Source organism: Diabrotica undecimpunctata, chromosome 6, assembly GCF_040954645.1.
Source record: "Diabrotica undecimpunctata isolate CICGRU chromosome 6, icDiaUnde3, whole genome shotgun sequence".
Classification (NCBI taxonomy): domain Eukaryota; kingdom Metazoa; phylum Arthropoda; class Insecta; order Coleoptera; family Chrysomelidae; genus Diabrotica; species Diabrotica undecimpunctata.
This window is the reverse complement of record NC_092808.1, coordinates 112,548,893-112,564,630: the sequence shown is the minus strand read 5'-3', so window position 1 is coordinate 112,564,630 and position 15,738 is coordinate 112,548,893. Positions and strand designations below refer to the sequence as shown.

Here is a 15,738-nt window from a genome sequence, read left to right as displayed (position 1 = left end):
CTGATAGATTCATTTTGTACAGTCTTGAACGTGTTAGAGCGAGAATAGTTTTTGTAAAAATTGTGTTTTGAACACTCTGAATAAAACCATCTTTTTTGAAGAAGTTTGGATTGCCATTATTTAAAGGATAACTCTCTTTCGGATTCCATATTATTTTCTTCCCATTTTAATCTGATTCGATTGTTTATTTAAAAAATATACTTAATTTATATTCAATTGAAAGTACGAATTTCTCGATGTCTTATATTTTGGAATATAACTGTAAAATCTAGTTGTTAAATTATTTTTAATAGCAAAATGTTCTCATTATAAAAATACAAATAAACTTTTATTACCTGGTGGTAAAGTTGCAACCGTGGGTGCTGTAACGGGCAGAGTTGAGTGATCAGGTACCTGCGTTGGCGCATTTGAAGAAGTCACTGTACCAGGTTTGGTATCGGCAGGTGGGAATCCTAAAATGTTATTTAATTCAATAAAACCTTATAAATTCATAACTACGTTAGGCGATGCATAGGTGGATAGAGAATCAAAAGTATAAGAACAAAATGAAGATTTTGTAGGAGAAAAACAAGTTTAATAATTGTTCATGTGTCCACAGAAAAAAAAACAAGAGTAAAATGATAAATTTGATATAATGTTGGAAAAATATATTTGTAAATACTTACTCCGAGTTTGATGTAACAATAGTTTAAGGAAATGTAAATGCAAAGTTGTGGCTAAAAATATTGAACCGACAACAGGAAAATACAGCCTAAGCATTATAAGGAGTGAGAAAAAATTAAAGAAGTAATTCTATATAGCGCAATAATACTGGAAGAGAAGAGAAAAATATAAGGGAATGTCGGTTTGATGAAGAATGGAAAATAGCCTTAAAGCAAAGAAGCGAGGCAAAATTAAAAATGATAAAAAGTTTAAGTGAAGATTCTAAAAAAAAATAGTATAAAAAAGAAGGGAAAGAAAGAAAAGAAAGAAGCAGATTTTTTAGAAATAAAATTTCAAAATATCGAATACGAATTTAAAAATAGAAATTAACAAAAAATTTAAATAATATAAATTATAATAATTAAATTTTAAATGTAAAGAAAGGTTATCTAGAAATACCACTATTTGTAGAGAGGGAAGACGGGACTAAGAGATACATAATGGTAAAAAGTAGGTGGAAAAGCTATTTTGAAGAATAGTACCGAGCATATGAAACAGAGGCGACAAGAAGAATAGATCTACAAGAAGAAGAGGTTGTGGCAGAAACAGATAAGGGGTACCCACAGGGAGAGTGCTTTCTCCCCTCCTTTGGTCACGTGATGACCAGGTCTATGTGAATGGTGTAGTAATTATGTTAAGAGGAAAATCCGGATATGTTCAATGCATCATAATCCAACGAACATTAAATATCTTAGGTGGTGCTACAGAGAAATTCTATCCAGCACAGTCCAACGAACATTAAATATCCTTACTAGCTTACAGGGAACGTCCATCTGGAAATAATATATAACAAACCGAAGCTTTCCCTTAATCCCGAATGCTTAATCGTAGCTAAACCGCCTCCATGGAGGTCATACTTGACTTCTCTGTGGGTCTTAAACATTCGAAGCCCTTTATACATTCGAAGAAAAGATCTAAAGATCTACTAGATGTGAATAGGAATGATTTGCGAAGTATCGTAGCTCTCCTAACAGAAGACTGTCGCCTCAAGGGGATAAGGCTTAATACATTTGAAAATTATCAACTCAAGTTCTACTACTTCGTAGAAGTGGTCATAATAGACTTTGTTAAAAAGCACGAATGCGTTGCATATGAAGAAGACTTAAATATGCAGAAAAAAGCGGAATAGAAACAAGATGAGAAAAAGGAAATGAGAAAACAAAATTTATGAAAATAGTGGCTTTATTAAAAAACACCAAGATGATTTTGGGTATGAAAGTGAACAAGAGGGACTTGGGAAAATGAAACTTAAAATAATAAAAGTTTATAAATATCTAGACTAAGTAATTACTATTTTAATGGGAATAAGCCACAATTTAAGGTTAAATTAAGTTTATTGCGTTTCGATCTCCAATTCGTAAATCGTTTTCAAAATTCTTTTGAGAACCATTTCCAAAGTAGAGATTGAAACTTCAATAAACTTATTTTAACTTTAAATTGTGGCTTATTCCCATTAAAATATTAATTAGTTGAAAATGCCACAAGAAAATAGCTATACAGTGTGTAAAAGCCAAATGGAATAAATTCATTATTTAGGTTACTGTACATATTTATAAAAAATCCCGAAACACGTCAAATTTAAATTATAACTTGACATTCTTTAACGTGAAAATGCAACCCCTACCTTCAACCCGCTTAGAATGACAGGTACAATCCCCAATTTTTAAAATAGGAAGTATAGGCTTGTGATATATCGTTTGAAAGGTCTTTTTATTCTCCATTCAAAAATGTTGTCGCTTTCAAGTTTATTAAGATTAATTAAGATAAAATAAATTAAAATCATGTGGTTACCGAAATTCGCTACAATACAATCAAAAACTAAAATGTAATGCAAAACGTAATAAAATGTAGAACACGAAAAAGAACTATGAATGTTAATAAAGTAGATGTTCAAAATGTTCACCGCGAACGTCTTGGCAACATCCTAATCTCAAATAAAACGGTCTTCTAACATTATTTAACATAACAGGCGCGATCGACCTAATTGCAAGCGTTATTCGTTCTTTTAAGTCATTTAAATCAGAAGGTTTAGTTTTGTACACATGGCTCTTCACATATCCCCATAAAAAGAAATCTAATAATGTAAGATCAGGTGATAGCGCTGGCCATTCAATCGATCCTCGCCTCCCTATCCACCGATTGGGAAATATTGTATCGAGGTACTGCCGGACATTAAGTTGGTAATGTGGTGGTGCTCCATCCTGCTGAAACCATATCGTATTCGCTGGAACTTGAGGGTTTCCTGGATCAGGATATAAATTTGCCAACGTTGGAATGACATCATTTTGAAGTAGTGCCAAATAATTGTTGCCATTCAAGTTGCCCTCAATGAAAAAGGGACCAATGATATTGTTTCCTACAATCCCTGCCCAAACATTAACCTTTTAAGGGTATTGAGTGTGTTCTTCTCTCATCCAGTGAAGATTTTCCGTGGCCCAGTAGCGGCAATTTTGCCGATTAGCATGACCGTTAAGTGAAAAAGTACACTCATCAGAAAACATAACGTCTTCTAATTGGATAATATTGTTATCCAACATGTCCATCATTTGCTCACAAAAAAAAGTTCTCCTATCAAAATCGTCTTCCATGAGCTCCTGAGTAGGTATCATCTTATAGGGATGCAATTTATTTTCTTTTAATATGTTTACTATCGATGTATGGCTAACATTGAATGTAGTGGATGCCTGTCTACTCGATGTATGTGGATTTTCCTGAAACTCAAGCAACACATCTAATTTGAGTTCATCACTCAGTGCATTGGCAGCTGCTTTTTTTATCTGCCTTACATGACCAAACTCGCGAAACTGCTTCTCTATTTTACTTATTGTTCCTTGGAATATAGGCGGTAAATTAGGAAATTTCTCATGAAATAGGCGAGTTACTTCCTGTTGTGTTCGGGTGTTATCTCCGTAACCAATCATTTGTAAAACTGTTGTTTTATGCATTTCCGTTAATCTAACCATTTTTCAGAATTGAATTGAACGAACTTTTTACTAAAATTAAAATACTGACAACTTAAATAAAACAATTTACTAATGCGTATTAAAATAACGTTGCCACGGAAATTCTTTAAAGTTTTTTAATGGTTACCATCTAAAAATCACATTGCTATGATTTTTGTTCACTTTCTCATTATCAAGACCTAAACAGGAAATAAGTTTTGAGTATATTTTAGCGAATTTCGGTAACCACATGATTTTAATTTATTTTATCTAAATTAATCTTAATAAACTTGAAAGCGACAACATTTTTGAATGGAGAATGAAAAGACCTTTCAAACGATATATCACAAGCCTATACTTCCTATTTTAAAAATTGGGGGTTGTACCTGTCATTCTAAGGGGGTTGAAGGTAGGGATTGCATTTTCACGTTAAAGAATGTCAAGTTATAATTTAATTTTGACGTGTTTCGGGATTTTTTATAAATATGTACAGTAACCTTAATAATGAATTTATTCCATTTGGCTTTTACACACTGTAGAACAATATGTAGACTAAGGATAAAAAACTATTAAGATTAAAAAAATTATCGTTGCTTTTAGACATAATAATGAAGATATTGGGATAAAAGATAATTTCAGGAGATACTAAAATCCGGGTGTATAAAATAGGGTTGAAACAAAAAGTAACTTTCACTTTAACAAAAATTGAACAAAAAAAGAGTATGTGATAAATTTTAAAAAGAATTTCTGGCAGCAAGAAGATAGATTATATTTGGGGAAAGAAAACGTACGACAAAATGTACGTTTTGTCTTTCACTTTCTACCTTAGCTCCAATCCAGAGTATTTAGTTGTGTGAAGTTTATCTTGTCAATCTTTTTGAGAGACATTATTTGATTATAGAGGAAACACGGCTGCTTCCTTTTATTTTTTTTTTTTTTCAACTAATAGATACAACGACTTAGGGAGAAGCGGTGAAGAGGGAAAAGACAAGATGGTCAAGAGAGTGGCTTCTGAAGAGAAGCCAGTATTCCCTCGCTCCGTTACTGAAAAAACTGAGAAGCGAACCTGATGACTAGCGCAACTATTTCCAAATGCACATCTCAGCCTATTGTCAATTGTTGCAATTGGTACCACCATACATACTGAAACAAAACACCTGCATGAAAAAAGCCATTATACCCCATGAAAGACTTACAACAATTCTCAGATATCTTCTGAGACTCTTTCCTCGCCATCTTTTATAATTTTTCGTGACATCTATGGTAGCTTGATTATTTAAAAAGTTTAATAGGTCTAAGCACCACAAAGATGGTTTGTACATGTCTTCTTCTCCAGTTTCAGAGATAACTCATGCCCTCACATTTTCAACTCTTTTTTATAAACCGATCTCAACGAGTTTACTATAATCTTTATTTTTCACTGCCACAAACACGGAAAACCTTTATACATTTCAATGAATTCCCCGAGAAAATCGTGGGTGCATTACCACAAATTTGACATTATTATATTTTTTGGGAGAAAAGGAAGGAAACTGGAGCGGAGCTAGTCGTGAACTACGCCAAGTACGGACATCTTGTCTGAACATGAGTCTACACCTTTCATTTTGTCCTATCAGTTTTCGCAAAATGATGCTTTTCCCATCAGTTCTTTAATCAGAACGTGGATTTAACTTCGATTCGACAAGACGTACGTTTTGCTGTTTACAGGCCACGTTTTATTGGATACGACTTGTCCTGTCCCACAAAACATACAATAAGATGTAGTGTGAAAGCCTTTAGAGTAAAAAACTGGACAGGTAGTGCCAGAGATAGAAAAATATAAAGAAAAGTTGCAGAGAGCTTTGACCACTCGACCTGTTGCATTAAGATAATATAATAAAGTTTTTTTATTTTATTTTAACAGTATGAATAATAATGTATTAATCCAGTTTTTAGAAAATAAATAATATCTTGCTGCCCTTACCATGTGGTCTTCCGTTACAATCCACATTTTCAGGATAGTCACAGTATCCTTTTGAGCTAAATAAAAGTCCCGGAGGACATTCTTGTTCGGTGGCAATACCATCCCAGCAATTTACAAATTTGTTGCAAGATTTACTCGGAAATTGCCCTTTTGGTTTTAGGCAAAGTTTGTTTAAACCTGATTCTAAAACATTAAATATATAAATTAATAATAGAATGTATACTTAGAATCTGTTATCTATTACAACATTAATTATATTTTATATTTATCATTTTTGTATCAAAAACTAAAGTTTACCTACAGAAATTTCTTGTTTACTATTACTAATTACTACTTCTTGTTCATTTTCTTCAGAGATTCCTTTTCCCATTGGATTTTCTCATTGGAATAATCGTTATTCTCCTTAATAGTCCTGACTTTTATTACTTGATGTTAATGGAATCATCATCATTAAGGTCTTTCATTCCTGATGGAATGTTTGCCGATCTTACTTAGAGCTCGCAGATTCGCTTATTGCGGTGAATCACTTCGCATTCTTCTTGTACATTGTCAGAGTTTGTTTTATGACCTGCTTTCGTTACAATTTTCTTCCACTCATTTCGATCTGTTCATAGTTCCCTCTAGTTTCTTACTTTTAGGATTTTGATATTTACCATGACCTGCTCCTCCCATCTCTCTCTGAATCTTCCTATTGGTCTTTTAGTTTTTGGCTTTCATCTGGTGACCTTCTTAATTAGTAAGTCGTTTTTCTTTCTGTCTATGTGCCCTATCTATCTCAATCTCTGCGCTTTAATAAATCTAACGATATTTTCTCCCTTTATTATGTCTCTTAGTTCATGGTTGATTGTTCTTCTCATTTCTTCGTTTTTCATTCTTATTTGTTCCATAATTCTTCTAAGGATTTTCCTTTCGAATATTCTTAATTATTTTTTTCCATCTTTATCTGTAAGGCACATTATCTCAACTGCGAATGTAACTACTGGCCTGATTGCAACTCTGTATATTTTCAGTTTTGTATTTCTGGATAAGTTCTTGTCTAAGCCTATGATATCTCCAGTATGTTTTGTTGCCTACTTGTATTCGCTCCATTACTTCTTCACTTGTGATATTTTTGCCGTTCACAATTACTCACAAATATTGGAATACTCTTGGATTACTTATAGATCTATATTGATTCTCTACACTGTATGGTTGATTATTGTAGTTGATTGAGTATTGATTCTCTCACTTGACATACGGAAAGATCTGTGTTATTATTGCATTGTTATTCGTTCAAATAATTTGTTTTATATTTCCTATTATTGACTTCAATAAGTTTTATACCTAATCTTCCATCATTACAATAATTTGTAAATATATACCTAGAAGATCCTCTACTCACTTATCAAAAATAATTTCTTACTACTCAGAATGATTGTTCTTTATCCTTTATTTTTCATTAGCCCTTCTTCTTACTCATCGCATGATCAGGCGAGACACTTTTGATTTCTGATACTTGATTGTTCTTTTAATTATACATAAATCAGCCCTTTAGACCTAGTTACCATTGGATTGTTGAACTATTCTTTTTCACTCTTTCCTTTCTTGCAATATTTTTTCAATTTGTGATTTTATATCATTCTATACCTTTTTAACCTCCTCTTTCCATCTGGTTTTAGTTTTACCTTTTTCTTTTTTAATTCCCCTAGTTAGTACTTTTTTTCGGCGCTGGCATTTTTGGATGTACCTCAAACATCTCAGTCTTTGTTTTTATGACTTCTTAAATATTATTATTTGTATACGCATTTTATTATCATTTCCAAGTGGGAAAGATTCCTTTTTAGGAAAACAATAAAAAATAAAATAAAAATTAAAAATCTTACCAGAAACTCCTTCCGTAACTGGACTTGTTATCGGGTTATTACTACCATAATTTGGTTGTTTCGTTTCTGAGCCAGAGTGACTTCCTGAAATAAATATATTTATGAAATATAATAGTTAATAGAGTATAAAATTTTTTATTTGTTAATTAATATCTAATATTTCCTCATTGGGCCCGAACATGTCTCATCCTTAAACTCAAGTTGAATTAAGTTAGTTCAATTCATCTCATATTACCTGAAACTGTGAACTGAGCTGAGCCAAGTTGTTAATACGGAATACCAGTACGTGAATCCATCTTCCCTATGTGTCCCAATATCGATTGAGACTGGTGGCTGACCAATTTATATGGACACTCCCGACCTGTTCTATATAGTCAATTAAGATTTCTATAAATGGTTGGAACGCCTTCTCGTCCATAAAATAAAATTGAACCCTTTGAATGATACAAAGAATACCTGCTGATTTAAAATTACTGTTATGCATCTTGCTTCCGTCATAGAAACCTCCTTTACAAGAACCAAGTTAGTACGACTACTGAATTTATACCACTCCTTAAACGAAATCTAGACTCATTCACTAGCAACACGTTGCTCTAATTTGTGTCAGTCAGCCTGTAACTCCTAGAGAGCGCGTCCTCAGGTGGCGGATAGGGGAAAGTCTTCACCAGCATCAGCTGGCGGGTAGGTGGGAAATAAAATACCACCCGCGGACCAACAGGTAGGGCAGACGATACTCTTAAGCTGCAGTGAAAGTAAACCGTCTAGGAGAAGGAAAGCTCCAAAATCAAACCTTGGCCCTCCAAGTTGGGGGTTGGGGCATCGGGTTAACCACTCGATACTCATCAAAAATAGTAAAGGTTAAAAACTCCAAAGTGCAGCCTCGGAACCGGACTGATATACGACGACGAAAAATGCTACGGAACAGGAAAATGATTTTTGCGACATGGAACGTCCAAGGGAACTTAAAGTAAGCTCCAGAAATCTTAGAAGAACTAAACAAAATGAAGATAGACATAGCTGTTATTACGGAAACCAAACGGAAAGGTCAAGGATCGGAAATACTAGGTAAATACGATCATTTCTACACAGGAGTCACAAAAGAACGTAGAGCTCAACAAGAAGTCTTCATTATGATACACCGTCGCTTCAGAAAATACATCACATCATGGGAAGGCATCAACGAAAGAATGATAAAAATGAATATATGTATAAAAGGATACAGACTAACCATTCTGGGAATATATGCAATCAATGACGATGCTATTGTAAATGTGAAAGATAACTTTTTCGAACAACTGAATGAAGAAATCACAAAAGTGGGTAACACAAGAGAAATAATAATCTTGGGAGGACTCAACAGCAGAGTTGGAAAAAGAACAAAGTAGTAGTTAGATATGGAGAAGATAATACGAACAATAACGGAGAAAGGTTAATAGATATATGCGATCAGAATGGACTCAGAATCATGAATGGATAATTCCAACATAGAAAAATTCATAAATATACGTGGACTCAGAAAACCCGAAATTTAAAATCAGTTATAGATTATGTCATCCTCAAACAAAAAACTCGACTGAAAATAACAGACGTAAGAGCATGTAGAGGACCCACTTGCGGCAGTGACCACTACCTCCTACGGTCAGATATTTCATTTCCACATAAAAGAGAACAGAAAACGCCGCAAGATAACCATACAAAGGAGCAAGTACAAGAAGTACGATACAATTTGAATAGTTTACACCAAGAAAGTGTTAGAAACCTATATAAACGTAGACTGGAACAAAAACTAATTAAAACGGAAAATAATACCAGGAATTTTAATCAGTTATACAAAACCATCAAAGAATGTATACACGCCGCTGCCCTAGAAGCACTAGGGTGATATGAAAAGATCGGACAACAAAAACCATATAGGTGGGATCAACATATTTCGCAGGAAATAATACAGAAAAGAAAATTGTATCAAAAATATCTGAACACAAGAAATGTGGAAGACAGAATCGAATACAAAATAATGCAAGCGATGGGCAGAAGAAAAATATACCAAAAGAAAAATGAATCCTGGGAAAAAAAGTGCAACATGCTAAATACATACATTGTATGGAGAAAGTTCAGAAAGCTGGAAACTGTTAAAAAAATTATCTACCACTGAATTACAGATATTTTTGATTTTATTCCACATATCATCCACACTTATGTTTTCTTGATTAATATCTGAGATTATCATGCTGTTTATTTTGTTGTTGATCTTCTCTTGTGGTTTTATCTTTCAACTTCTGGATGTCCGGACGTTTTTTTGCTTTTCTTTTATGGACTTTTTTCATGTGGAGTTTGAAACGTCCTAGTAAAAGATTATGGTCTGATGGAACATTTGATGGAATGATTATTTTTATACTTTATATAAAAAACTTTTACCTTATATCTATCCTTTCATTGATAAAACTGTTCTTAGACCCTACTATACTAAACTAAGTATGAGTTACGTATTTATCTCTTACCTCCTAAAGAAGTTGCAAAATTTGAAGCGGGTGCTTGAATCCAAACGAATCCTGGAGGTGCTGCGTAGGGTGGAGAATTGTTGTTCGACTGACTATTGGTGGGGACAATTTGTACAATGTTCCATTGATTTATATCTTTGGGATTAATAGCTTTCGAATCTGTAAATAATTATGTTTTGTTAAAAACTATATAAGTCGAATGTTTACTTAATATTTATACTACAAAGCACCGCGCACCTGTATAGCGCGTACAGTATAAGGATTTGATTTTAAAAATTTACAAGTCTCTTATTAGTGGTCATTATGATAATAGGTATTCTACAGGTATCATTATCTAATCAATTCTACAGATGCAAGCTGTTTTTACAACCCTGTACATGTTATTATTGTGTATATTTAGTTAGATTGTGGATTCAGAATCAACACAATATACATGTGTGTCACAAGATAAGTCAATACGAGACGAGATAGAATAGGTCAAAATGTGTCACCGGGAGACTTTAATTTTAAAATAGTCAGATAAGTTCAATATTTCGGAGCAATAATAACAGACGATAACGACATGCAAAAAAATTAAAGCTAGAATCATTATAGGCAACAAATGCGTATATTCTGTAATAAAGAATAGAAACTCCCTAAGATACAAACACATTTCTAGAAAAACTAATTACTATTTAAATGGGAATAAGCCGCAATTAAAGGTTAAAGTAAGTTTATTGACGTTTCAATTTCCACTTCGGAAATCGTTCTCAACATACAAACATTAGTAAATTAAACAAATTTTGTTTTTTTGTTACTTCGTGAAAAATTCTTCTAATAATTTAATTTTATCTGACTCATTCTGATTTATACGGACATTTCAGACATACATTATACATTTTAAAGTAGACGACCTTAAAATGATATTGCCTATATTGTTGAGTTGCGTTCCTGGGACGACTTTATTTGTGAGATAGTTCATTCGATTACATAAAATCTACTTTAACTTGAGAATATCCGATTCCATAGTAAATTATGAGGGAAAAACCAGGAAAAAAACCTCATAATACTATCCCGAGATGGTAAGTATTTGGTCTTACATTTAGTTTACTCTCAATAAACACCAAATTCTGATTTTATATGTTTGTTATTTAAAAACCTAAATGATGTATCCTCGATATGTTACTGACTTACTAATACTGGTATTTTTCTATTAATAACTTCCTCTTTTAATATGGGTAACCGGATCCTACTACATTCTGCCGAGGAATTTGCGACACAATTGGTCTCATTTGGCATAATTAGAGCCGCTTTGATTTTTCTCTTTTTACCATCCGCTTCTTTTAGGACTATACTTAAATCATTCCATTGAACCGTATGTTCATTATCATATGTGTGTTTACATATTTGAGATCAATCAAATTCTCTATTTTTAATATAAAATTGATGTTTACTTATTCTAATATTTAATGGCCTTGATTTTTCACCTAAATAAAACTAATCACATTCACAAGGTATTTTATAAATACAATTCTTTGTCCTTTCTTGTTCATTGGTAGGTTTGGTTTTAGATAAAATAGATCTCAATGTGTTTGTTGTTTTGAATGTTGTTGAAATGTTGAATTTATTTCCTATCCTTTTAAGTTGTTCTGTTAATTCTTTTATGTATGGTATTGTTATTTTCCTCTTATTACTCCTTGTGTATATTGTAGGATCTCGTTCTAAGTTGTTCTATTCTATTCGGTCGATTGTTGAAAATTCCTTATTTATAAACAATAAAGGATTATCATTTTTTAATAAAACAGATGTTAACAAATGTTTTTCCTCCAAGAACGAATTTTCGTTAGAACAAGCAATTTTGGCTCTATCGTATAAGGATTTAATGATTCCCTTTTTAATATTAGTCTCATATCCAGTATCGTGCTTAGAGATTAAAACATCCAGGAAAGGTAGTGTGTGTTAAAAGAGGAAGTTATTAAAAGAAAAATACCAGTATTAGTCAGTAACATATCGAGGATACATCATTTAGGTTTTTAAATAACAAACATATAAAATCAGAATTTGATGTTTATTGAGAGTAAACCAACTGTAAGACCAAATACTTACCATGTCGGGATAGTATTATGAGGTTTTTTTCCTGGTTTTTCCCTCATGATTTACTATGGAATCACTAACAGGAGAATTTAACTGTCATCATGACATGTGTTTGTCTTTTTAAAGACGAATTAGGTACATGCTATGATTTTTGCTGACGGATATTCTCAAGTTAAAGTTGATTTCATGTAGTCGAATGAACTATCTTATGTCAAGATATGAGTCAGATAATTATTAGAAGAATTTTTCACCAAGTAACAAAAAACCAAATTTGTTTAATTTACTAATGTTTGTATTTTGAGAACGATTTCCGAAGTGGAAATTGAAACGTCAATAAACTTACTTTAACCTTTAATTGTAGCTTATTCCCATTTAAATAGTAATTACTTTAAAATGTCACAAGAAAATAGCTTCAGAACAATATTACAAAAACTAAGATACAAATTTATTAAAATATAAGAACTTATGACTATAAGGATACGAAATGTGGACACTAATAAAAGCTTCAGAAGAAAAATTACGGTGCTTCGAACGGAAAGTGTTAAAAACATTGTAACGATAAGACTACCAAAGAGAATTGAAATACTATTGTAAAAATAATACCTCAATCAACCATGGGAGCTTATCGTCTATACCTTGCCTAGCTCAGTATCTCAAGGGTGAGCTTGTCTTGTCTTAAACTAGGGATTGAACCTGAGTTCTCATTTGATAGCAAATAAGACAAATTTTAACCAATCATATTTATTTAAATCAATAAAAAAACAATAATTAACCCTGCCAAAGCTTAACAGTTATAAGTGTTACTTATTGCTTCGATGGGCGGCTTGTGTGCTCTAGCTGTTGGATCCTCCAATTAGAAGTTGTGGCTTCTGGAGAGCTGCAGTCACACGTGGCTGTATGTCCGGACCAATTATTGAACTCCAAATATGCCAATAAAACCAATAGACCAAATAAATTGTCCAGTAAACCAATAAGTTTTATATCTCCAATAAAGTTTTGATGTGTCCAACAAACCCAATAAAATATCCAGTAAACCAATAAAGTTTTGATATCTCCAATAAAGTTTTGATGTGTCCAACAAACCCAATAAAATATCCAGTTAAAGTTTTGATATCTCCAATAAACTCAAGAGAAGTTGTAGACCATAAAAATGAGTCTTATAATAATTTTTGCCTTCTTTTATAAATTTCAAAAAGAGGCAAAAAATAATCCCACTACAGAAAAGTTGTTTTGACAGAAAGTGGGAGACTGAATGAAGTTAGCACAGATGTCATAGAATGTTGGTATAGATATCATGAAACTAGCTTGTCAGTCAACACAGAACAGAACAGTCTGCCGAACAAAAGTGAGAGGGCAAATATTTATTCTATGGGACAGAAAGAGAGAAAATAAAGACAGAGGAAGAAGAGAAAAACAGGGGCGCCAACTATTTTTATAAACAAAAAAATAGTAAAAATTAAACTGAAGATAAAGAAATTAATAAATTAATAAAGAAATTAAAATTAAATAATTATTAAAATATAAATTAATAGAGATGTGACGTTTATAACGTTACACACTCCTACCACCCATCAGAAAAATTTCGAACACAACTGAGAAATTTTTCTCAAAGAAAACAAGAACACAATGTTCTACCTAGGAATAAATATATGCAGTAGTAATCTGTAGTAACAAATCAAAAATAAATACTTTATAACAAAGCAATCAAGTTAATGAATATAATAAAAGAATGATCATAAAAAAAAATTTAGAGTATTACTCAGGGAAATTGAATACTTCCCAACGAATTGTAGTATCCGTCAAACTAAAATTTGTTATGTTATTTAAAAAATTTATATAACAAAATAATTAAATTAATGAATATAAGTAATTAGTATACATTACTATTCATAGAAAATTTAAAGTATAACTCAAATTTGCTATATTTAAAAAAAATAACAAAATAATTTTCAGATGTTAATCTGGGGAAAATAAAAAAAATTACCCAATGAATTGTAGTATTCATCACACTAAAATTATTAATCTAATATTAATAAATTACTACAGAGATTATCTCTGGAAAAATAAAAAAAATTACTCAATGAATTTCAGTATTCATTAAATTAAATAGGTACTGTTATAAAGTAAGCAGTAAGATGGTGTAGCATAAAGTTTATAATAAAAATTTAATAATTATAATATACAGTTTTTGAGGGGAATGCTCAGGGGAATATAAATGCATATTACCCAATGAATTTTAGTATTCATCAGACTAAAAATGAAGGGAAAAAATTAATTTAAAGTAATCGGGTATCTGTAGACTTTGGTACTGTACATGGACCCTACCAAAGGATCAATTGAAACCATGTTGGTATGAACGCAGTAGCCCATAGCCCACGGTTAAACCACGACAGCGCTCCTCGGAGACGACAGCCCTATGTGCCATGAACCCCCCGACGCCATACCCTGGAGACAACCCACCATTTAAGGGAGATCCAGTGGTACGAATGTACATCTGCATCAAAGCTCAGGCCCACAATAACAAAAATAATAATAACAAAGGGGCAATGCATCTGATATATTCAGATATACATTGTTGAAGAATTCTGTCTTCAGAAATTCTTCTTCGGAAGTACAACAACTTCTTTTGCAAAATAGCATTCTATACACATAGTATGAAGTCTAGTTAATAATCAAAGTCAAAGGTAAGTATACAAAAATAAAGACAAATAAGCAAAGTCAGGTAAATACATAATATATAGATCATATCTCACAAAAATGAATAGTTAATGGATACTGCTAATGAATGAATCTCAAAAAAAAATTAGTACTCAGGATAACTGAGTACCTAAAGTAAGGTAACAATAATATCAAAATTATAAAATGAGTAAAAGCATGTAGACATTGATATGCAAATGTAATTATTGATAAACAACTCAAAAATACATATAAACTTTACTTGATATGTCAAATAAGACAAAGTTCTACACAAAAGAGATATAGTAACTGCATAAAACAAGTCTTAGAAGACTAAGAGTAAGTTAATAATGAAAATAAGATAATGATACATAAGAAATGTTATTCTCATTAAATATAAACCAGGGATCTACACAAAAGAATAAAGTACTGCATAAATATAGTTTACAAAAATAGAAGAAAACAAGTGAAAGTAGGTATACTACAATCAAACTTCAAAGCGCCATAATTCTACACCAGATTTCTAAAAGTAGATGCATAGAATTATTTTAACTCCAAAAGAAATAAGAAAAAACACATCATCCAAAAAAAAAAATATATATACCTACTACGGTATATTAATTGTCTCTAAAAGACCAAAAAGGAACACAGATTCATATAATCTGGCCCAAAATCTCCTTAGGATATATGTATCCTAGGAAAACTAAAACACCATGTATGCAACTAACCATGTTGTCATACATAAAGTGCTGGATGAGGCTTTTAATTGTATCAAAATCAAAAACAATTACCCAAAGTAAAATAATAGAAATATATAAACAGTTAGGGTAATGTCAAATAAATAAGATTAATATGTTTATCATAACTACAGAAATATCAAAATATAAAGAGATAAAAGATAATGCTTTACTATATTATACAACATTATTGAGACTCATCATCACTAGAATCAGTAACATCTAACTTAATATCTTGCACATGAAAACTACCAAGGTCTTTACCATCTAGATCCTTAAGATTAT

General features: G+C 31.9%; 1 protein-coding gene across 2 annotated transcripts in view; it reads right to left on the bottom strand.

Moving 5' to 3' along the window:
* Positions 1-15,738, bottom strand: part of LOC140442786 (uncharacterized) — an 80,774-nt gene that overhangs the window by 28,239 nt on the left and 36,797 nt on the right. For both annotated transcript variants that reach the window (XM_072533759.1, XM_072533760.1), the window contains exons 2-5: positions 9,968-10,126; positions 7,470-7,553; positions 5,608-5,790; positions 336-452 (exon numbers count right to left, since the gene is read on the bottom strand). In XM_072533759.1, coding sequence (XP_072389860.1) covers positions 336-452; positions 5,608-5,790; positions 7,470-7,553; positions 9,968-10,126 — 543 coding nt within the window. The remainder of the gene's footprint in view (positions 1-335; positions 453-5,607; positions 5,791-7,469; positions 7,554-9,967; positions 10,127-15,738) is intronic.